The 23,810-nt window shown below is 50.4% G+C and overlaps 1 protein-coding gene across 2 annotated transcripts; it reads left to right on the forward strand.

Moving 5' to 3' along the window:
• The first annotated feature begins 2,752 nt into the window (after positions 1 to 2,752).
• EOMES (eomesodermin) lies at positions 2,753 to 8,504 on the forward strand. 2 transcript variants are annotated; one of them, XM_048510305.1, is made up of 6 exons: positions 2,753 to 3,619; positions 4,655 to 4,809; positions 5,222 to 5,343; positions 5,604 to 5,762; positions 6,209 to 6,270; positions 6,827 to 8,504. In XM_048510305.1, the coding sequence occupies exons 1-6, from the start codon at positions 2,865 to 2,867 to the stop codon at positions 7,566 to 7,568; spliced, it is 1,995 nt and encodes a 664-aa protein (XP_048366262.1). In that variant the 5' UTR covers positions 2,753 to 2,864; the 3' UTR covers positions 7,569 to 8,504. The 2 variants fall into 2 exon arrangements, with proteins under 2 accessions (XP_048366262.1, XP_048366263.1); XM_048510306.1 differs by having other exon boundaries at positions 6,884 to 8,504.
• Positions 8,505 to 23,810: the final 15,306 nt, after the last annotated feature.

Here is a 23,810-nt window from a genome sequence, read left to right on the forward strand (position 1 = left end):
CCATGTTTCACACGTGTATTATTGGGACAATCATCCCGAGTAATTCCCAGCGCAATTCTAAACAGAGCACTCAGGGGCTTACTCCCCGGAAAGTCTTCTGCGGATTGCATCGGTATCCTATTCAGGGGCATTTAGTTCGGTCTTTCAGTGTGTTTACTCAGAAGTCGGTTTCAATGACGATCAGGGAGGACAGAGGCCCGGCCTCATGGGGCTAGTCCAGCCTTCTCAGCGCAGCAGCCCCGAACTCTCTTCCAAAAACGGGCCCCTCCGGTTTCTGGTGGCATCTTTACAGCGCAATAGAAACGGCAGAAAGCGCTGGGGTTTTCCACGCCTGCTTAAATCGGAAGGGATCGCAAATACCTTCTGAACCTGGAGGCAGATCGACGTGGCAAACCTTTTAAAGAGCTCTTCTAGTTGCTGGAATGACTGGGGAGGGGGTCAGTCCCATGGGAGAGCGGTGTGATTCTGTGCCGACCGCCACATCGTCTCCTTGCAGAGAGTCAAAATTCGGTGCCGTCCAGTCCCATCCTTGAAGAGTCGCAGTGAGTTCCGCAGGATTCGCTCTCAAGGAATCGTCCATCAGACTGCAGCTTTAAAACGAAATCGTCTTAAATTCGATGTTTTGATAAAGAAGCGCCTGAAAGCCAGAAGGCAAGGAAGGGCCCGCCTTTCTTTGTCTTGTTGACAGCCTCACTTGACCTGTCGACGTCTCTTTCCTGTGTGGCTCGCAAGGAGAGGGTCCCTCCTCGAAGATAACCGGGGCCTTCACAACAGACGCCCCTGCTCAAGTTTCCTGGGAAAGCAGGCGACACTCGCAGCGGCAGATCCTCAGAGCTCTTTTCCTGCCAACGATTGCGGCGCTGCCTCAGAGGAAGATTATTTGCAAACACTGGGTCCCCCCACACACACCCTCCCCCAGCTGTTTTGCTAGGAAAGGAATTAGGTAACCGGGACTGCAAGCGAAGCATGCCTACCCGGGAGAAAATCGCAAAGGACTCTGTGGGCATCACGTCTGAGCGGCCGCGGACGGAATCTAACTCACGGTTCTGCAAAGCATGGCTTGGAACTCGTGTGGATGCACGGCTTAACACGAGGGTCTCTGTCAAGAGCTCGGTAGTTCCGATCCTGCAAGTCGGACGCAGTGGGAGGGCAACTCTGTCAAAGTCAGCCTGTTTGAAGAAGCGCAACAGCAACAGTGGGGCGGGGGGAGGGCCTTGCCAACTTTGCCCCCAACGATTCTTCGCCTTGTTCAGGCTCTCTGGACCGTTGCACTGCTCCGCCTTTCTGCGTTGCTGAGCCGGCCTCCCTCGCTGGGCAGGCCGCTCAGACAGGGCGCTTGGGCCGCTCCCCCTCGGGCCTTCGGCTGGCCAGATCCGCCGCCGGCCCTCGTCCCCTCCCTCGCCAAGGCCTGGGATCCAGGCCCGTGGGGGAGGGCGTTGGGGGCTTTTCTATTAGCTCCGCCGCGGGCCCCGTCTGGCTAGGCAGTGGAGTCGCGCTTCTCTAAGTCTCGACGGGGCGGGCGGGGGGGGGGAGGGTGAGTCTGGCTCGCTCCTTCGTCGTCCGAATGGGGAGAGGTGAACCGGCTCCCTCGGCCTGTCCCCCAACGGAACGGCCCCATCCAGCCTCCTCGCTCCTCGGCAGAGCGACTTCGCTTAGGTGGCACAAAGAAGGAGAGTTTCTCGGGACAGATCAAAGGAAGGCCAACCCTCCCAGGGAAGGGCGCGGGGACTCTCCGGGAGGGCTCCCCATAGTCCGCGCAGTGCTCGGCGGGCTGGCCGTGGGGGGGGGGGGCGCTTTCCGTTGCCTTCTGCAACTGCTCCAAGTTTTTAAAAACGGGTTCCGCCGTCCGCATTTCTGGTTCTGTAGAAAGGATCCCCGTGTCAAGAATTGCCGGGAAGGGGGGGGGGGATTCTGTCCCCCGCCAACGCCCGGGAAAGGCAAAACCTCGTTTGGTTTGGGTAGCAACAGCAAAATCGGGCGGCAAGTCAGCTGTCTTCCCCCAACCCCCCCCCCCTCCTAGCCTCAGTCTCACCTAGCCAGCCCCCCCCCCCCTTCAAAGGGCAGGAGACGCAAGAGCTGGAAGCGGGGAGTGCCTAAAGGAAATCCCCGCCAAGGTGTGAAGCGCTCTGCGGGTCGCCCACAAATCGCTCCCGACGGGGTGGGGCGGGGGCGAGGGAGGCTGCTTGGAAAGGAGCAGGCCGGCAGGAGCCTCGCAGGCCGGCAGGAGCCTCGCAGGCCGGGGGGATCCGCCACGCCTTGCAGCCGAGCAGCCAGAGCACAAGCGTCGCGGCCACCTGGGAAGGCCCCCCCCCGTTCGGGGCTGGCAGGAGCAGGCATGAAAAGGCCCGGCCTGCCCGACGACAGCCAGGCGCTCCGCAGCGGGCCGCTCTTTGGTTAGGCTCGGAGGGGCCCCGAGGCTCCACTGGGGCGCCTGGGCGAGCTTCCCCGTCCACAACCCGACATGCCAGGCAAGCCCCCCCCTAGAAAAGACACCCCAGCTCCGTGCGAGAACAGAACGGAGCGCTTCTTACACGAAGGTAAAAGAGAGAGGGGAGTCACAGGTGACTTGGCCCAATTAGTGCCCGTCTAATGAGATTAGTGTCACCCAGCTCAGCCAATAGGTTGGCCAGAGCGGGAGCGCTTCGCCCGGGAGTGGTGGCGCCTGCAAGCCCCGCCCCGTCACAGTTGAGGACAGCCCGCGCCGATATAAGCTCTCCGCAGCCGGGCCCGAGCAGTCAGCCGGGCGGCTTCCGAGGGGGCGGGTGTAGGTTGGCGGGCGCGCGTTTCAATGAGGCCGCCGCCACCCCTGCCGGCTGAGGCGGCCTCCTGAAGGGACGGGAGGGCAGCGGCGAGGCGAGGCGCAGATGCAGCTGGCCGGGGAGCCGCTCTTGGGCAGCGCCGCCGCCGCCTCCCTGCCCGGTGCGCCCTTCTACCCGCTGGAGGGCGCGGGGGGACGCGGCGGGCCGTCGGGCCCGCTCTTGGGGTCGGCCTCGCCGCCGCGCCTCGACTTGGACAAGGCGGCGGGGAAGAAGTTCGTCGGGGGCGGCCCGGGGCAGGCCTTGCTGGGCGAGGCGGGCGAGACGCAGCCCTTCCCCGCCAAGGCCGGGCCCGAGGGCGGCCGCAAGAGCTCCCCCGGGCCGGCCGAGGCGGAGGCGCTGCCGCCGGCGCGCTTCCCGCCGCTGGAGAGCCTGGGCGCCGACGGCCGCTACTACCTGCCCTCGCCCGGCCCGCAGGGCGGCCCCGATCCCCTGGGCGGCCCCTGCGCCCTCTTCCCCTACGCCGCGCCCGCGGGCGCCCCAGCCGGCCCCATGTACCAGCCTGGCGGCGGCGCGCGCTACCCCTACGGGTCGGTGCTGTCCCCGCCGCCCACCGGTTTCTCCGCGGCGGCGGGCAGGGCGCCCTTCGCCGGCGCCTACCAGTACGGGCAGGGGGCCCCGCCGGGCGGCCTCTACGGCCCTTACACGGCGGCGGCGGCGGCGGGCTCGTGCGGCGGGCTGGGCGCGCTGGCCATGGGCGGCGGGGCGGGCGGCCTCCGCGCTCAGGTCTTCCTCTGCAACCGGCCGCTCTGGCTCAAGTTCCACCGGTACCAGACCGAGATGATCATCACCAAGCAGGGCAGGTACGCCTCCAGCCAGCCGGACCCAGGCGGCGCTGCCCGGGGTGGGGCGGGGAGGCGGCCGGGGGTTGGGGGGCTGCGCGGGACTCTGGGATGGGGGGGGGGTGTGCTGGAAAGCCAGGTGTCAAGGGGGGCTGGGGTCACTCAGAGCCGGCATGGAAGCGGCGCCAGATACTTGGGGCTTGGCTGACGCCGGAGCCTGGAGGGCTGCGTTCCGCAATAGGCCCTTGGAAAGGGAGGCGCGCCTCTTACCTGGCTGGTGGGGGTGGGATTTGGCTCGGCTCCCCCAGATGTGCTTCCCCTCCTCTCCCCCTTTCGACAACGCGGCTGAAAAGCAACCTCCTGTCCGAACTGATCGCGGCTGTAGGAGCCCGCCCCGTCGTCAAAAGCGGTGCGCAAAAGTTGATCGGGTGCCGCCGCAGGGCTGGGGGTCCGGGCCCGGGCTGGCCAGAGGAGGCAGCGCCCAGGAGAAGAGTGGTGCTGCGCGGGCGAATCCGGAGGCGGGGTGGGGAGGAAATCCGACCCGCCACTGCGCTTCGAGGGGTGGGGGAAAGGCTGCAAGGCTCGACTAGCAAACGGGATCCCCTTCCAGCGGCCCGGATTGAGGGGACCTTGTCCCTGGGACGGAGCCGGCGGCGTTGGTCGCCTGGACGGGTCGGATTTGTCCCGAGCGACCCGTGGCCAAGAGCTAACGCGACAGATAGAACTGCCGCCCAGACCCCTCCGTCTGGGAGCGGAGGTTGCTTCCGTACCTAACCAAGCTGGGTCTTGGGAGAACTTGCCGTCTTTCTCCTGGCTCTTCTGCCGAGCCAGCCGATCTAGCGGAGGAGACTTCGTGCCAAAATTCATCCATGGCCGCATTGGGTTTTTGGTGCCAAAGCTGCTAGCCGGGACTCTAAATATAAAGCGCGAGAAGGGAGCCGCCATCTGCCGCCAGCCCTCGGGCCAGGTGCTAGCCAAAGCTGGGTCGAGCACTGCCAAAGGGCCTGGGGTGCCACAGAACTCTACCCTCCGTCCCTCCTTCTCTTTCCAATGCAGGCGGATGTTTCCTTTCCTGAGCTTCAACATTACCGGCTTGAACCCCACAGCCCACTACAATGTCTTTGTGGAGGTGGTGCTGGCGGACCCCAACCACTGGCGCTTCCAAGGGGGAAAGTGGGTGACCTGCGGCAAAGCTGACAACAACATGCAAGGTAAGAACCCCCATGGCTGCAGTCTGGTGACCTTGACCCTCATCCTGATTCTCTCTCTCCCCCCCCCCCACAGTTCCTCCTCAGAGAAGCAGAGGCAGGAGGTTCAAATTTCCCTGCTGTTTCTTTTAGCCAACCCCAACTTCTCAGCAAGCCTGACCACTTTAAGGAGGGTGATTTCATTCTTGTTGGGTCCAGGGGGAAGGGTGCTTGTGATTTGAGGGGGGCTGAGAAAAGGTAAAATGTTTATGTCCATTTCTGGGGATCAGTTCACCACGCCTTACAGTAGCAGGTCATATCTTTTTGGTCCCAGTCTAGTTTATGCATCCACGTTCTGATAGCAAAGTGGTTTGATCCTGCTGTGGACAGAAAGAGAACTCCTAAATCTTTCTTTCGCCTTCCCTCCTGCAAATAGGCAACAAGGTTTATGTTCATCCTGAATCTCCCAATACTGGAGCCCACTGGATGCGGCAGGAGATCTCTTTTGGGAAGCTGAAACTGACCAATAACAAGGGGGCCAATAATAACAACACCCAGGTAAAATTGTTCCCTTCAGTTGAAGAGAGTTTGAAAGGTTTTGTTGCAGGGTCCTGAAATTAGCTTGGAACTTTCTTTCCTAGCATTACAGGAATCTTCAATACAAAGTGCAAAATAATGTCCATCTTTTTAATGTGATAAACTGCTATTGGGGAATGGGGGTGGGTATGTCATAGGCTTCCAAAGCATTTGCACTTCCATATTTCCCCATCTGACATGATACCCGAGGGCTTAATTGGGTCTCTCCTTTCTGTCTTTAGATGATAGTGCTGCAGTCTCTGCACAAATATCAGCCTCGGCTCCACATTGTAGAAGTGACAGAAGATGGCGTTGAAGACATAAATGACTCTTCTAAGACCCAGACGTTTAATTTTCCTGAAACGCAATTCATAGCTGTTACTGCCTATCAGAACACAGACGTAAGGATAAAACCCAAGTTTTGTATGTGGGACATGTTGTGTTTTCAAAACGGTTGAAGTTGTTGGGTTTCTGTTAAGTATTACAAAGTAAGACATAACTTTCCCAGATTTTACATCATTTACCAATTGTACAAGAACAATTCCGGGGGATGAACAGGGGTGTGTGGTAGGCTGCTTTCGTCTTCGCTGTCCATTACAGAGGGAGAACCGATCATGACAAATTCAGCCTTTATCTAGTTGTGTTAAATTGGAAACAGATTACTTTCGCTATTCAGTTTTAGTGGAGAAAACTGAATTTTGTAATAGAATTAACTGATTTAGAAAACTAAATTTCTGCACAGGGACCTCTGTTTTTGCTCATACAAAAGGAAATTATTAGGCTTCCTTAAAGTAAAGTGAGGCACCTGAAAAATCAAAATTCCTTTTTTTCTTGTGTTACTTTTTAGATCACACAGCTTAAAATTGACCATAATCCTTTTGCAAAAGGTTTCCGAGACAACTATGATTCGTAAGTAACAGTATTTATTTGAGAGATGTTTAAATAAAATTCTGTTAGTTATTGGCAGTAGTCTTTAACATATCATACTAAAACCAAGTTGACCACAGGAACTTGCTGCAGTGAAAACTAACTGTATATCTAAGTGAAAATGAATGTTGGATGCTAATTTTTTTAGATTCTAAACTGTTCAAGCTCACAATTTAACAAAATAGTACAACTGAGACTTAATTGAAGAAGTAGCATCATTTTATTATAATTAAAATATACACTTTTAAAAAACCCAATTTTTTCCAGAAAACTTCAGCGTACAAGTCAATCAGAACTGATATCGATGCATAATCTAGACTGTTTTTAAAAGTGAGCATTAGATCCTTTGATAAAACCAACACAATTTCAGAGTTAAGGGTCACTGTACAATAAGACTCCAGTCTGGTTTAGTATTGATTTTGATATTTTCTTTAAAAAATCAGAATATTTCCAGCTTGATTCGACCTCCTCTCATATTGTTGCCAGTTTCTCAAATGGTTGAGAGCATTCTCTTAGCGTGTTTCTCTTGTATTTGTAGCATGTACACAGCTTCAGAAAATGACAGATTAACTCCATCTCCCACGGATTCTCCTAGATCCCATCAGATTGTTCCGGGAGCCCAGAGCCGGTACAGCATACAGCCCTTCTTCCAAGAACAATTTGTCAACAACTTGCCACCTGCTAGGTTTTATAATGGGGAAAGAACTGTACCTCAAGCGAGTGGTCTCCTCTCTCCGCAGCAAAATGAAGAAGTGACCAATCCCCCACAGAGGTGGTTTGTCACTCCAGTCCAACAGCCTGGGGCCAACAAACTGGACATGAACGCTTATGAAACTGACTACTCGGCTAGTACCCTACTTCCTTATGGCATCAAATCTCTCCCTCTTCAGACGTCCCATGCCTTGGGCTACTATCCAGATCCAGCTTTCTCCTCCATGGCAGGATGGGGGAGCAGAGGTTCTTACCAGAGGAAAATGTCCACTGGCTTACCTTGGACCTCCAGAACAAGTCCTCCCAGCTTCTCTGAAGACCTGCTCTCCAAGGAGAAAGTGAAAGAGGAAATGGGATCATCCTGGATTGAGACTCCGCCATCCATAAAGTCTCTAGACTCAAACGATTCAGGAGTCTACACTGGTGCTTGCAAAAGAAGACGACTCTCTCCAAGCACCTCAAGCAATGAAAATTCTCCAACCATGAAGTGTGAGGACATTAATGCAGAGGACTTTGGCAAAGACTCTTCAAAAGGCATGGGCTATTATGCTTTCTACACCAGTTCTTAAGGGCATTGAGATCCTGACTTCATGTTAAAACATGACTGGCTGTATATAAATATATGTATATATATATACACACACACACATTTTTTCCAGTGGTGGTATCAAGATCTTTTACTTAAATGTTGCCAAAGGAACTTTATTTTCCACCTTTCAAAATGTTGGTGTGCAATTCTATAGAAAGTGCCAAAGCTTTTGACTGACCTTTTGCAGGTAAAAATGGAAAGAACTAGGGTAGCGCTTGAAGTAATTTGGATCTCTCTTTAGAGGAGCTGGATAATCTGTAAACACAATCTTGGGGAGGCCACACAAACAAAGGATGATTTTTTTAAGTTCCCCAGGAAAGGAAAAACAGGCATTTTATGCTAAAGACTCCCCAAATATTATATTGTTGTTGTGGCAGCGCAGTAGCTGGGAATGGAGAGTTATCTATGTTTAGCAAAGTTTGCAAGGATTAGATTTCTGGTCTGATGGCTGAAGCGCTCTTGATTTTTCCGTGGGAGACTAAATATCTTGGCAGAGAAATTATGACAGTGAAAAATCTTACAAAGGTTTCAAAAATTACAATATTAAGTGTACAGCAGTGTGTTGTCCAGGTCCACTGAAAATTGACAGCCTTCTGTATATAGTTTTAATCATGGCAGTGCTGTTGGGGGTGTAAAACTGGTTTGAATCCTTCGTTTCAACCCTTTTTAATCCTGGCAGTGGAGCACATCAAAATAGCTGTTTATTGGTCTGGTGATAGTGGTGAACATATTTGTTCAGCAATCTTGTTCTGAAATGAAATGGTGTTTGTAACTCCTGTTGTTCAGTATGTAAATAATCTTACAGATGCTAAGAGTTGGGGAAAGGCTTTTCTAAAAAGAAAAAAAGCATTAGTTTATTTTGGGGTGGGACTGTGCTCTGTACATACTTTTTAATAAATGTGTTGCGATGGAAGGAGCTTTTTTCTTTGCTTTTCTTTGAAATGGGTTGTGGCACTCAGGAACCTTCTAACCGCTGATTAAAAAATGTGTGTGTTTTGGTGTCCTGTGCGTCCTTTAATCTCCCCCCCCCCCCCACCTCCAGAGGCGAGCTGTCTGTTCATAGGGTAGTTTGAATAAGCTAACTGGGCTTTATCTGGATTTAACACACATGCTGGATGAGAGGCAGAGGCTCTTTCTTCACTTTCTGTTTGCTCTGTCCTTTTCTTCACTCTCCTCGTTTGAAAACTAAAGCCAGTGAACCAGGCATGGAAGGAGTATGTGTCGGTTTTCCCCAATGAATGTAACCCCCCCCCCCCCCCCCCCAGTCCTTCTTGAGGGCTTCCCTGAAAGAAAGAATCCTTGGAGCCCTGGCCATATGCGCTAAAAACGCCTGTCCCTCCTGTGTAACACATAGAAGACTTGTGTCTTTGATGCCCCTCAAGAAAGTGAATAGATCCCACTGCGTGAAGTTTTTAATTCTGGCCAGGTGTCCCCTTCGAACTACATGCCTGTTAAAACGAAGTGCAGTTGGACCTGAAGTCCCATTAAGGCGAAACCAGTTTCTTGGATACGAGTGGCGAAGCCTGTAAATGTTCCAACCCCTTCCCCCCGTCCCCCCAAAACCCCGTTTATCCTAGCGAGGAAGGAGCAGCCCTTTGCCCCTGGTTTGGCTCCACCAAAGTCAAGGTCCTTCAAAGCCTGACCGCGGCTCCCAGCAATGGTGATCCGGAGGAGTCTCCCCGGACGGCTCCGCGCGCCTTCGACCGACACGCCTGCCTCTTACGGATTCGTTGTGATGTTTGGCTTCGTTTCGACGGACCGTCTCCGCGCGGACCCGGTTTTGCTCCAGGAGCGCCTTCCGGCCTTCAAGGGACCCGGCCAGGCGCCAAGTTCGGCCTTTCCGCCTCAGCCCTTCCTCCCGCTTCTCTCCAGGCGGGTTTCGCAACCCCCGCCGCCGCGCCGCCGCCGCCGCCGCCTCTCCTGTCGCCTAATCTCGACCCCCGGGGGGAAAGGGGCTGTCGCAACCTTCAGTCCCTGTCTGGGTCCAGGGCGAGGGCAGGCGGGGCTCTCCACTGGACCGGCGCCGCGGGCCACCCGAAGGTCTCTGGCCGCGCCCATCTGGCTCCCGCCCTCCAGCCGTCGGGCTCCGGGCTCGGCGCTTCGGGCTCCCGGGCGGGCGCGGAGCCGGCGGCAGCCACACGGGAACTGGCGGCAGCTGCCGACGGAAGGGCGCCGGGCCGCTGCCTGGTCCTAGGGGAGGGGAGGGGGCGCTGCTGGCTGGAGCCCGAGAGAAGGGCGCGCAAGTCCGGACCTCGAGAATACGAAGCGCCTCCTTCTGCGGAGAGGCTGGCCGGGGACAGCTGGCCCCATTGCCAGCCGAGCTCGCACCGCTCTCCTGGGGCGCCTCTTCCCCCCCATCGCTCGCTCAGCCGGGCCGAGGCCGATCATCGCGGGACGGACCCGGGGGGGGGGGGGTTGGACTTCGACGCCCCGCGGAAGTGTGCCGGTGCCCCGCTGGCTGGCCAGGGCGCCTCTCTTCTGCGGTTCTGCAAAGCCTGCCCGTCCTGCGGTGGGAGGGCAACACTGGGGCCGCCTTTCCCCCCCAAAGAAATCCGGGGCGACTTTGACTGCCTGGCTCTTCCCCCGCCCCCCATCCACCCCAGGGGACTTTTGGGGGCCCCCCCCCCCCCCCCCCCCCCCCCCCCCCCGCTCGTTGGACCCGCGCGCTCAGCCGCCGCCCGCCCCTCCTCCTGTGCCGCGCTAACGGCCTCTTTTGGCACGACGGCTGTCAGCACCTTGGGGAGGGGCGGGGGAAGGAAGGAAGAAACAAACTGGCGCAAAGTCCCCCTTCACGCTGTTTAATGGCAAGACAAGTACTTGGCTGGCCCCAATTAACACCTTCCGGGACGAGGCCTCCCCAAAACTGGGGTGCCAGACGCCCGACGGCGCGAACGAGCCCATCTCATTCGGCTGCCGACGACGACGACGCACATCGACCGACCGGCCTCCTCCCACCCCAGGCTGCGGCGAGGGAGGCTCTTCATCTTCCCGGCCCCCAGGCAAGTAGGCCAGGCTGGCAGGAGGAGGAGGAGGAAGCGCCTGCGCCATTGGCGTCAGACGCTCCTTTGGCGCGTGTGGATTCAACCCTGCGTGTACGTGGGTAGGCCACATCGATGCAATGTGGACCAGATTAAGGGGAACACGCAGACTTCTCAGGAAGTGCCTTTTAGGGGTTCCTCTGCGCCTCCTGGTCGGCTGATGGAGTTCCTCTTATTCATGATCCTGAAGACTAAAACCCTGATCAGCAGACACCTCTCTCTCCTCCCCCCCTCCCGTGTATCCACTTCATGGTTCCAGTCTTTAGTATTATTTTATTGTATAAACTGCATGTATACACCCGCACGCTATGGCATTTGCGTTTGCAGCGCATCCCTTCCACTTCAGAGCCAGCGTGGAATCCATCTCGTTCGTGGCTCGGGTGGGCCGTTCTGCTCGGCCACTTGGTACCGCCGGGTGGTCGCCCGTGTCCGAGGCCCATCGCAACGACAGCAACGAAAGGAGGCGGGAAACCCCGCTCCCTGCCCCTAAGGAATTATTAGCATAATTCTGATCATCGTCGTTAATGTTTCTGAAATCACTGGCCGTGCGTTTCCGTAGCGGGGAAACATCCGGAGAAGGAGAGGGAGGAAAGGAGGGCGGTGGGGGTGTTGAAGGGCTGCTGCCAGCCCAAAACCAGCGGGGGTCGAGGCCAAGTAAGCCCCCGCCGCAGGGAGAGGGATGGGTGGCGGCCGTCGAGTCCTTCTCTTTCTCCCCGCACTTGGTCGGGCAAAAACGTCGGGGCAGAGGGCCACGGGACGGCGGAGGGTCGGCGCCCTTCGGGGGCGGGCGGGCGGGCCCCGGCGCTCGCTGCTGCTGCTTGCTCGGGCCGTCCGGGGCCAGGATCTTGTAGCGCAGTGGAGGGCCAGGCTGGCAACGCTGGGGCGAGAAGAAGACTCGGCTGGAGGCGAGGCCTCGATGGACTTAAACTGGAGCCACTCTGCCTGGGGTTGCTGGAACTTCGACACGGGCAGCGAAGCCGAGAGGGCAGGCCTGCATCCCTAGGCGCAAGTCTGTGCAACCTGCGCGTCCGGCTTCCGAGGAAACGGGGCTGGGAGAAGACGGCATCATGCCTGCCTACTCAGAAGTCAGTCACACGGACGGAAGGCGACGGCGCTCGCAGGCAGGGCACGAATGTCATCCGTGTGCCCGGGGGCGACCCAATGGCGAGAGGCGGCTCCGGCGCCGGGTGGGGGGCATCGCTCTTCTGATTGGACGAAGCGGATCGCTGGAACAACCGCGATCCGGGAGATCCTTTTTCTACAAAGGACGCGGAGGAAGCACGCAGTCCTTGGCCTTCCTCCGCCACTGCCTCGCGCCTGAAGGACGGCAACAGGTTCGCGCCATTTTTTGTTTTAACTCCGGAATAACAGAAACATCCCAATGCGTCTCTCTCTTCGCAACCTGGTTCTGTCGCCCCCGCCCCCCACTCCGTTGCTCTGTCGAGAACCAGAGTTTTTGCAATTGTTTTCAGGCATGACAGACCGAACTTGGAAGGGCTCTGGGGAAGAGCAGGATTGGAGGCTGGTTTTCAGAAGCCCCCTTTTCTTTAATGGTGCTGTTGACTCCCAGGAGCGGGTTCTTCGCACGACACTTGTGGGGAAGGGATGGTAAAGGGAAGGCTGGCCTACCTTTCTCAGGTATTGTAGAAGAAGGAGGACAATGCGCTTCTTTGAGCATGTTTTTAGAAGTACTATATAAAGGGGAGTGATGTTGCATAGAAATCTTTGCACATACAATCAGTGGCGTACCTCGGCAAACTGGAGCCCTGGGCAAAACCTGAGTTGGATGCCCCCCCATGGGCAGCCACCCTCCCCCACCATGACCAAACAAAGATTTTTTTTCCACCAGGTTGTTTCAAAGTCACCATCACATTATAGAACATGCCCCAACTCACAAATCTGAACACAGCAGAAATATTTTTGAAAACATTTTCAAAATGCTTTCAAAATTTTTTCATTACTGCTATGAAAACATTTTATGGTGTTGTATCCAGTCCCCCCAATTGGGGGAAACAGCATCTCTTTCAATGTTATTTAAACTGGAGACCGCAGATTCTCCCTTTAAGGTGGATTTAAAAGGAGAATCTGGGCTCCCTAGTTTAAACAAGTGATGCTGGAATCCACCCCCAAACATCATTATTTTCAATGGTGTTTAAACGAGGGAGACCAGATTCTCCTTTTAAATCCACCTTAAAGGAGAATCTGGGGTCCCCAGTTTAAACAACATTGAAAGTGATGCTGTTTTGGGGAGGATTATCCCCCCCCCCCGAAACAGCATGACTTTCAATGTTTAAACTGGGGACCTCAGATTCTCCTTTTGAACCTATGCCAAAGGGGGTGGATTTAATAACAACCACCACCACCACCACCACCACCTTTATTAGGCATTGAGAAAATAAAAGAAAGAAAGAAAACAAGCATTGGCAAGAAGGGGGTGGATTTAAAAGGAGAATCTGGGGGAAATTAGGGGGTGCCTGCTGTCAGGGGTGCAATTATTAAGATAGCAGCATCAAAATTTCAGAGTATCTTCGTGAGACCCTACTAATGATACCACCCAGGTTTGGTGAAGTTTGGTTCAGGGGGTCCAAAGTTATGGGCCCTCAAAGTTATGGGCCCCATCTCCTATTAGCTCCCATTGGAAACAATGGGGGATGGGGGCACTCCCTTTGGAAGTCCATAACTTTGGACTCCCTAAACCAAACCTCACCAAACCTGGGTGAGATCACCAGGAGAGTCTCCCAACAAATCACTCACATTTTGGTGCTGCTAGCCTAAAAGCTGCGCCCTCTTCAGGCCAAAAACGAAAAAACACTGAAAATACAAAAAATCCCATAAACGAACCTGCAGTTTTTGCGCCCCCCACAAGACGGCACCCTGGGCAACTGCCCACTTTGCCCAATGGGAGGAACACCTCTGCATACAATGATAGAGAACATTTTCTGTTGTGCAGTTTCATTCCAATGAAATAAATGCAGTTAACACCTTATTCCCAACTCAATATTATGTTCTTCCCTTTCTTATCAGAAAAACCCTATTAAATTGTTTAGTTATTATTTTGTTTCCATATTACAGAAGACCGCAGGCAACATGATGGTGACATCTTCCAGACCCATAACAGTACATGTACTTCCTGGACCAGGTTATTGCATCAGGCAGAATTTCAACAGAGGCTATTTCAAACCATGGAGATTGATGTAGGGATTGGTTGATCATCATGGGTTGACTCCCCAAGTGAAGAAAGAAAACAAGATCTGTGCTGGAAATAGGCCTACAACTCAAAACCACAATGGCTCTATAGGACCAAATTAACCTATGGCCAGCCCCCTGGGCTTTCAGGTACTTTGGGCCCCTTCGGGCACTTCAGTCTTTCACCCCACTACAGCTGACAGCCTGACCCAGTGGTGTAGCGCCAACAGGGCAGGGGGGGTGCGACGCCCCAGGCGGAGCCGCGGCTTGGCCATAGTAGGGGCGGGTGGTGCTGCAGCAGGGGTGCAAGGCGCACGCATGCCCCGGGTGCAGTTTCCTCTTGCTCTGACCCTGGCCTGTCCCTGGTGTTGTAGGTACTAGACTGTAATATATAGCTCTATATCTTTTTTAAGGGTCTCCTGAATAATTTTACAATTTTACTCATTCACATGTGAACAAGGGCATGACTAGACTGTATTGCTCAAGGAGGTGTAATAAGGGAGGAGATGGCAAGACGTCATAACCCTGATACCAGTGTGCTAGTGGCCCACTGTCTCCTTCCCCACTCCCCCTTGACTCAAAACCAACTTCAGCTGACCAGGAGTGTGCCTTGCAACTTGCTCTCAACAGCCTCACACACTTGCTCAGTCAGCCCCTGTCAGAAAGGCTGATGCCCTAGGGTGCTGGTAACAGTGCCTCAGCCAAAAAAAGAAGGAAAAAAAGAAAAAAAGATGGGCCCCAAGTCCCCGTGCAGCCTTATGGGTAATAAGCCCCTGGTCCAGTAATGGGAATACCTCCCTCATGCTCTTTCTTTTTGGGGTGATTTATTTAGGGTCTAACAGTTCCATGCTAAAGAGCTGCACTTTTCTAGCTCCACTCAAGTTAAGGATTCAGAACAGTTAAGCCTGCTCAGGATGGTTCTGTAATACATCTGGGGAGATTAAATAGACTGAGCTAACTGCGCGACAAACTGAGGACGTGAAGAAGAGACAGCTGTGTTGTTATAGATGGTGGTTAGACCTGGGTTCTGCAGCTTGTGAGCCCAGAGACCAGTGCAACTCCATGTGGAACCAAATAGGGCTCTTTTATAAATAAAAGTTTAATGCAGTGGCATAGCACCAAGAGGACTGGGTGGGGCGCAATGCCACGGATGCGCGCCTTGCATAGTTGTGGCTATTATGTGACAGGCATGGCATGGGTTTGGGGGTGCAGGACGGACGCACACCCGGGGCACAATTCCCCCTCACTCCACCTCTGGTTTAATGTATATGAGATGACTGGTGGGATTCTAGAATAACCACTAACATGTGAAGATAAAGATTTTTTAATAAATGGGAACTGAAAGAAAAGAAATTCTATAGGTGAGCAATTGCTACTGCTATTGATCCCAACTCAAGCCAAGCACTGATTTGTGCCAGCCCTGTGAACAATTGCTCAGGGTGCTCCTGGGCTTTTTACTTTATTTTATTTATTTACTTACTTCATTTGTTCCCTTTCTTTCTCCTCAATAGGGACCCAAGACATGTTACATCATTCTCCTCTCCTCCATTTTATCCTCACAACAACCCTGTAAGGTAAGTTAGGCTGAGTGCCTGGTGTAGTGGTTAAGAGCAGGTGGGACACTAATCTGGAGATCCGGGTTTGATTTCCCACTCCTCCTCATGAGCGGCAGATGCTTATCTGATGAACTGGATTTGTTTCTTCACTCCTACATTCCTGCTGGGTGACCTTGAACTAGTGTCCCTGTCTGGCTCTAATACAGGATTAAAAACTCCATTTTAATGAAAATATTTAAAACATATGTATCCTTAAACATGTGAACCATACATGTGGTGGATAACAACTATGAGTCTAGAACACAAACACACACATATACATGTTTAAGGATACATATGTTTTAAATATTTTCATTAAAATTGAGTTTTAATCCTGTATTGGAGCCAGACAGGGGTATTATTTGCTATTGTTTGCTGTTGACATTTATACTGTCTCAGGCTCTGCTTTGTATTTAATTGACCTTGAGCTAGTCACAGTTCTTTCAAGAACTCTCTCTCAACCCCTCCCATCTCACAAAGTGTCTGTTGTGAAGAGGAGGTGAACGGAGTTTGTAAGCCACCTTGATTCTCCTTACTAGAGAGAAACATGGGATGTTAATCCAAACTTTTCTATTTTTCTTCTGTATGTGCCTGGCCCAAAATCACCCAGCAAGCTTCCATAGCATGAGTGGGGGTTCACACCTGGGTCTCCCAGATACAAGTCCAACACTCTTAATCACTACACCACACTGGCTACTTATTGTGACATTTTGTGGGCCAGTTCTGCACTCAGTACAGCTAATGTTTGAACTGTGGAAACATTATGGGATTCCTAGTCCCCATGACAATTATCAGTAGTATTAAATTGTAGAGTTTCAGTTTTGCGAATAGGCTTTCTTGTACTGACTCTTCACTAGTCTCTTTCTCTGGGGCATGACTTTTAAAAGGTTTCTCAGACTGCTAACTAGAACAGGGTTCAACTCTCCCCTCAGCCAGAGACTTTACTTCACTAAAGTCAGTCAGTCCTGACTGAAGTCAGTCAGTCAGTAGCCCTTTTTTCAGCATTGGCTACCTCAGAGAGTTGTTGTAGGGATAGAATGGAGGAGGCAAGAATTGAAATATGGCAGAAATGTGGAATAGTGAATTTTAGAGAACAGGTGTCCAATAAAGGTATTTGATAGGAGATGGGAGTCAAAAGTCACCTCTCTGGTACTCATTGAGGGGAATAAGACAAAAAGAATGATCAGAGTTTCATATGAGTCAGGGTTTGTCCTCAGAGCTTGTTTTGAATACTGAGTCTTAGGTTTCTATCATGTGAAATGACAAATAAGCCTTTTTTAGGTTATCAGCCTTCCCACTTATGAATTTAAGGAAATCTTCAAAATCAACACTGGTGTCTTCTGAGCAAGCTGGGGCTTATTTCTCTTTTTACAAGTGAAGCCCTTTCTTTCCTCAAAAGAAAGAAAGCAGTGAATGTAAGATCTTATTAAAAATGTTCTACACACACAAGTTATTGGACAATAACTGGAACTTGTATGCAAATGTAGGACAGCACCCCCTCCTTTTTGGATGGCAGAGCTGGGATAAAACCTAGTTGTGCATTTGACTACATGCTGTTCATTCCCCAGGAAGCCTGAAAGAGGACATGGCTCTCTCTAGTGGCCGGAGTCACACTCAGTAACACATTAGTAGTCCGCCTGTTCTGACTCTTTTTGGTCAGTCTGTAAATGGCCTGTTGCCAAACAATGTTAAAAAAATGGGGGGGGGGATGATTTTTTTTAATGAAACCGTTGCGTATTGTGAAAGGGAAACTCTTTGAAGAAAATCAAGTAAGCCTAAATGAGGAGTAAGAAATAGTAGTGACCAATGGAAATAATTTATATGCCATTAAAGGTTAAAATGAAATGAAATGAAAATAATAGTGACCATGAAAGTAAAATATTCTACCGAAGGCATAGCGTCAACCCAATTAAGTTCATGTTACCCTGGGAAGATGCGTCCAGAGAATAAATAATCAATCCAGTTGTGAAACAAAAGGTTTAAGGTTAATGGTGCTTAAGACTGGATTCAACCTTGGCAAAGCGCTGGCCGTTAGAGAAGGAAACTGTTTTTTTCAAGGAGAGTGATTATTAGTTGGATGCATTTTCCCATAACAAAATCACCGAAAGAGTGGCAGATAGAAAAATATCATATTTACTTGAAAGGAGTCTGAATGTAAGATGTCCCCTCTTAAAAATGCTATATCCAAAATATTATTATTGGGTGTAACTGTAGTTCATATTCAATTGTAAGAGAACACATTCTTTTTTTATGGGGGGGTTTGTGTGTGCGTGCGTGCGTGCGTGCGTGCGTGTGTGTGTGTAAGGGGCAGACCCTAGTCTTGCATCTGAGTAAACATTTTAAGCAGAAATTACCTAGTTAAAATCTCGTTAGATACTTAATAGGATTAAACCGGTACAGGGTTAGTTTAAACTGTTCACTTACCCCATGACAATTTCCTTTAAATCTCAGAGCCAGCTGCTGAAAGATGATTGGTCAGCTTCCAAAAGAGATGCAGATTATAAATTGCGAGGGAGCTGTGATGTCTCCTTTCCTATGCTGGCAGTCAAGATGTGAAGATGTCTTTTGTGAAGCACCTTAAGTGTAGTTTGAAAACAAGGAGCTGCCTTATATCAAAGAGAACAATCCTGAGGAAATCTGAGACTTACTTCCAGGATTCTTAGGAGTAGAGCCCAGGTCTGTCCATTCTGACTGACAGCGGCAATTTAGGATCCCAGGCAGAGATCTTTCATACCATCCCACTGCCTGGTCATTTTAAAACTGGAGATACAAAGCAGATGTTCTACTGCTGGACCACTATCCCACCTTGTGCGATGGGAAGGAGTTCCACTAAACTCCCTGAGAATTAAAAAGGAAACATATGTGAGGTTGGGCTGCATTTTTGCCTCTCACATTATTAGCATTCAGCATTATGAGTGATACTGGTGCAACTTGGAACCCAGGTTTATATTAATGTAGGACTGTGAAATAGAGGGTCATTTCAACCACCATATTCCTTCTGGGGGGGGGGGGAGTTATCCAGATGGGCCCCAATTCAAGGCCATCAGTGGACTTCCATTCTTCACCCCTCTGTTTTGCTATATCGTTTCTGGACGGTGTAGAGGTGCCAGAACCAGGTAGAAGAACTTGGGGTGGGGGGTGGGGGAACTGAAGTAGAGGCAGTTAACAATAGACAAGACAGTATTTATGAACAGAGGCACTGCAGATCAAAGGAAGGGGTTTACATGAAAGATTGACAAGCGATTGAGTAATTTTCTAAGATAGTTTTGAAAGGGGCTTGAAAGAAACAAGGAAGGCACAGGCTGATATACCTAGGCCTGTGGTGTACTGTGACATGTGGATGGGTGGGCCTTACAAGACTGAGTGCTCTACCATGCCCTCCCCTCAAATCCCACATATGCAAAGTTTGATATGAGAAAGAAGGGCACCAGTCCAATTCTGTCCCAAATAGGTTAAGCTTCTGGGTGTAGGGAATTGGGGTGTGTGACAGAGACTCTGCCACTGACAAATCCCACATATGCAAAGTTTGATGTGAGGAAGAAGAGTACCACCTCAGTTCTGTCCCAAATAGGTTAAGCTTTCTGGGTGTAGGGAATTTGGGGGGGGTGTGTGTGTGTGTGTGTGTGAGACAGAGCCAGTGATGGGTGACTTGAAGTCTGAAACGGAACAGCCCAGATAACTGTTTTTGCCACCTGACTGAGGACTGGACCTGTGCCCCCTTCCTTTCTTTTAAGTTCCTTCCGCAAATGATTGGAAACTTGACTGTCTGTCACTGGGAAGCCATAGCTTTGGATTATTGATCTGCTTTACCTCTGTTCACAAGGAAGAGAGTTATTTCATTTGACATCACAATGGGAGAGGATGAGATACAGATATGTCAAATTCCTGAGGAACTGGCCATTTTCCATTAGGACCTGATCAGCTTCTAGTGTCTCTTCAGCAGCTCGGTTGATGGAGGAAATGGGATGTCTAATAGTTGTTGCTATGAGGAATCATCCAGTGAGAGAACTTGAGGTACTGTCTGCTTCTTACACAAAGCTCCCATTCCTCAGGCCCACTGAGACATTAGGTGCATTCCATTTCAGAGGAAGAAAAACAGTTCTGATAGCATCCTTTGTGTCTTTTTACCTTGGAGAAAATGTATAAAGCTTTTAGGTACATGAAGTCAATTCATCAGAGTGTTATTTATTGATACTGCTGTTGTGACTAGCTCTGTACCTGGTCGCATTCCTCTTTCCATTTTTATTGTATTTGCACATCAGTTTTCCGAGTGTGTCTTACTCTTACTTCCCTGTGCCGTTCCTTTTGGCTTTCCCTTTTATTTATTTTTTTCCTGGCAGAATATCCCTGTATGCTAATGATGTTGGCTAACATAAATATTAATCCAATCCCTTTTGGGAAGGGTTTTAGTGCTTGCTGGATTTCATGAAATATAATCCAGGGGAGAAGAACATTAAACTGCCAGTGTGGGATGCAAACTATGATTTGAATAAAATGATAGGGATGGTATTGAGCGGATCCTTGAGGGAGTATTATGCTCTGAGCTGTCACAACCGATTGTGTGAATAAACCAGACTGGAGATGTGATCCTAATCATATTGATGAAACAGTCATCTGAAAGAGTGAGTGTAACCAGAAGGGGACTCTGTAGGAATACAATTAAATCCTAATCTGAAGAGGCCCGGGTGGCAGAAACAAGGCGATGAAAATAGACAAGGACGTTGGGTGGGGGCAACGGTTGCCTCTCAGGGCTCATCCTTTGGTCTTGGCGGTTTGTCCAAGTCTGTATAGTGCTAGGGCAAATGCAACTCACCAGCCATGTATGGTGCCTTCTAGGGACGTGACAAATCTCTTACTTTTGGGGCCTGGCAGGCAGCAGTATATCAAGTGGCTATGTTTGACTTGGAACACAACAACTGTGCAGGCCTGATAATGCAGCAATTGGATTGATTTCAGTAGGAACTACTGAGGAAGGAATAATTATGTTTTTTTCCATATGTGTTCATGGGACGGTGTTGATAGCTGCAGTTCAGTGTGTGCTTCCAGTCCTAGCTTGATGCACTTAGATTGGAAGTTCCCTGGGAGCAGGGATCTTTCTGTACTTTTTATCCATGTAACTGTTTAAGGTTATACTTTATCTAAGAATAACTGTCACTTCCTGTGTCATGTGCCACCTTCTGTGATGTGGGCTATCTCAGAAATCTTTTTAAGGGGGCAGAAAATCCAGTGTATATACCAGTACCCTGTGGCACTTCAAAATGTATGCTTTGGAGCTGGTGTTGTGGTTTATGAACTGAAACACCCAGGAGAACAGTGTTTGCACAGGATATTGTGTCCTAAGCAAGCATATAGAAGAAAGTGTCTTCAGTTGTGCCATGTTGCAAGAGGTAAGGTTAGACCTTGTGAGCATGAATGGGAATCTTTAGTATGAGAGCCAGTGTGGTATAGTGGTTAAGGGCAGTGGACTCAATCTGGTGAACTGGGTTAGTTTCCCCCACTCCTCTGCATGAAGCCTGTTGGGTGACCTTGAAAGAGTCACGGTTCTTGCAAAACTCTCTCAGCCCTACCTACCTACCTACCTACCTACCTACCTACCTACCTACCTACCTACCTACCTACCTACCTACCTACCTACCTACCTACCTACCTACCTACCTACCTACCTACCTGCCTGCCTGCCTGCCTGCCTACCTGCCTGCCTGCCTGCCTGCCTGCCTGCCTGCCTACCCACCTCCCTCCCTCCCTCCCTCCCTCCCTCCCTCCCTCCCTCACAAGTTGTGGGGGGAAGGGAAGGAGCTTGTAAGCAACTTTGAGAAAAGTAGATAAAAGTGGGATATAAAAAACAACTCTCCTTCTCTTTCTCTTTCTCCTCCTCCACTTCTTTCTTCTTCCATCTTTAAGTGTGTTCTGAAACACTGCGCAAATTCCACTCCAGCATAACAGCTAAAATTGCCCCAGAGGGAAGCTTTTCTTATTGCTACATTTCCATGCCCAAGACAGAACCATCTGTTGACATTTCGTTTGTATATACGCAACTGTTAAAAGTGTCAGGCACCCTTCCAAAAAAACCTGTTGGCAATCTTATTGAGAATGCAAGGGTCCTTCCTGAAGAGTTTGTGTTGTGTCTCCATGTGTAGACTCTATGCCAGGAGTGTCCAACTCTGGCGCCCCAGATGTTAATGGACTACGATTCCCATCAACCTCTGCCAGCATGGTCAATTGGCCATGCTGGCAGGGGCTGATGGGACTCGTAGTCCATGAACATCTGGGGTGCCAGAGTTGGATATCCTTGCTCTATGCTATGTATTTTTAAAACATTTAAAACTTAAGAAATATAATTACAGCCCATTACTGAAAGCTTTAAGCAAATGCTTTTATCATGAAAGAGCTTTTTTCCCTTTCCCAAATGCCTTGGGTTTAGCACATCAGTATTTTCAACTACTACATTATAGGTGCTATATCTCTGAAAATTGACTTTGGCTTGTCAAAGCTTTTTTGAGTAGGACAGCAAGCTCTTGTTAAAGAGTGTGGAAGAACTGTCATCCTGAGAGTAAACCCTTGCAGTTATGGATTCCATTTGGATGCCAAGTTATTTAGCACAGACACACATATCCCACCCCCAATTGCACAAAATACACTCTACTCAATGGGAATCAACCCAGCTACAGCTAACAGTGTGCAATAGCCTCAGTGAATTGACTTCCTGGGGTGGGCGACTGACTTCCTCTGTGCCCAACTTCCCTGTTTTTATAAGATTTGTTCATGGCATAAGAATATAAAAACCATCTTGTTTAAGGTGGCCTATACTTCGGGGATCGGGCGGTATATAAGACGAAACAATAAAATAAATAAATAAATAAATACTGACCACCACCACCCGATCTGTTCCATCACTTTCTCCAACAGTAGGCATTAAGATGGACCTGAGAAGCTCATAACAGCCACTGATGGTGGCCAACTGGCCACATCTGTAGTATTCCAGAATCAGCCTATTGGGTATAGATGTTCCTTCTTTAATGGTGGCAGGAAATGCCTTCAAGTTGCAGGTTTATGGGCAAGGTTTATGGCGACCTGTAGGGTTTTCAAGGCAAGAGATGTTCAGAGGTGGTTTGCTATTGCCTGTGTCAGTGTGAGGACCCCAGACATCCATGGTGGACTCCCATCCAAGTACAAACCAGAGCTGACCCTGCTTAGCTTTAGCTGTCATTTATTTGTTTATTTAAAGCAGGGCTTTTGGCTTATATTGTCCTTCTTTAGAAAAGCCTCATTTAGAAAAGTATCTTAAGGTAGTAGACATCAGTACATTCTGACACAATGTGCGGCATGAAGGACTATTTCCACTTTGTCTCCTGAATCTGTAGACAGCAGTTCCCTGGTGAAAGAGTAAAACTATAACTCCCTTGGCCTCAGGGTAAACCTGTCCTGCCCCAGGCTCACTTTTCTTCCATGGATCTGAATCTGAATGGAGAACAAAGACTGTGTGAACTGGGTTTTTATGAACTGGACTCTACACAGATACAGCCCATGGTAAGCAGTGCATGGGCCAAGACTTCCTGGGGATGCAAGTCTAGTTCTCCCACACAGTGGTACGCCAATGTACCATACAGTTTAAAGCATGTATGAATAGGACAAGTTGTTCATACCTGCTATATGTGCTCATACATGTGAAGCTGCCTTACACAAAATCAGGCCTCTTGTCCATCAACGTCGATATTGTCTGCTTCAGACGGGCGGTAGCTTTCCAGAGTCTTTCAGAAGAGGTGTTCACATCAACCACAACCTGCTCCTTTTAACTTGAGATGCCAGAGATTTTAACCTGGCATCTTCCGCAGGCCAAGCAAATTCTCTATTGCTGAGTAGCAGCCTCTCCCCATGTTGACAGGTTGATGTATAGAACAAGTGTTGTCCACTGTTGGAAGACAAGGCTTGAAGAACCATTGTAAGTTGTCGAAGGCTTTCACGGCCGGAATCACTTGGGTGCTGTGTGGTTTCTGGGCTGTATGGCCGTGTTCTAGCAGCATTCTCTCCTGACGTTTCGCCTGCATCTGTGGCTGGCATCTTCAGAGGATCCTCTGTCAGATAGCACCCATTGTAAGTTGTCAATTGGTTATAATTACCAACAGCTCCGTTCAGGCCTTAGCATTCTTACCATGTGGAATAAAGTGGGAAATGGTTTCTTTTGAATTATTTCCTGTCTCCTTGGTACTCTGTTTTTTTTGTGGGGGGCAGAGAGGTCCCATTTCTATGCATTCTACATGTTAATTCACTGGGGAATCAATTGCTTGCTTTAGTTATAGCCTGAAAGGTGCTGTCCATTTTTTCCTGCAGAGAAACAGGTTTTCTATGTTACATTAAATAGCAGCCGTCCTAAAAGATACATATCTTTTGCCTGGGGTAACAACT

This window comes from Sphaerodactylus townsendi, linkage group LG11 (assembly GCF_021028975.2).
Source record: "Sphaerodactylus townsendi isolate TG3544 linkage group LG11, MPM_Stown_v2.3, whole genome shotgun sequence".
In the NCBI taxonomy this organism is placed as follows: Eukaryota; Metazoa; Chordata; class Lepidosauria; order Squamata; family Sphaerodactylidae; genus Sphaerodactylus; species Sphaerodactylus townsendi.

Bases quoted from the DNA above. Each gene is read 5' to 3' on its own strand.
- EOMES (XM_048510305.1), top strand. From the start codon at position 2,865: ATGCAGCTGGCCGGGGAGCCGCTCTTGGGCAGCGCCGCCGCCGCCTCC. The intron at 4,810-5,221 runs GTAAGAACCCCC...TCCTGCAAATAG, and splicing joins AGCTGACAACAACATGCAAG to GCAACAAGGTTTATGTTCAT. The intron at 6,271-6,826 runs GTAAGTAACAGT...TTGTATTTGTAG, and splicing joins TTCCGAGACAACTATGATTC to CATGTACACAGCTTCAGAAA.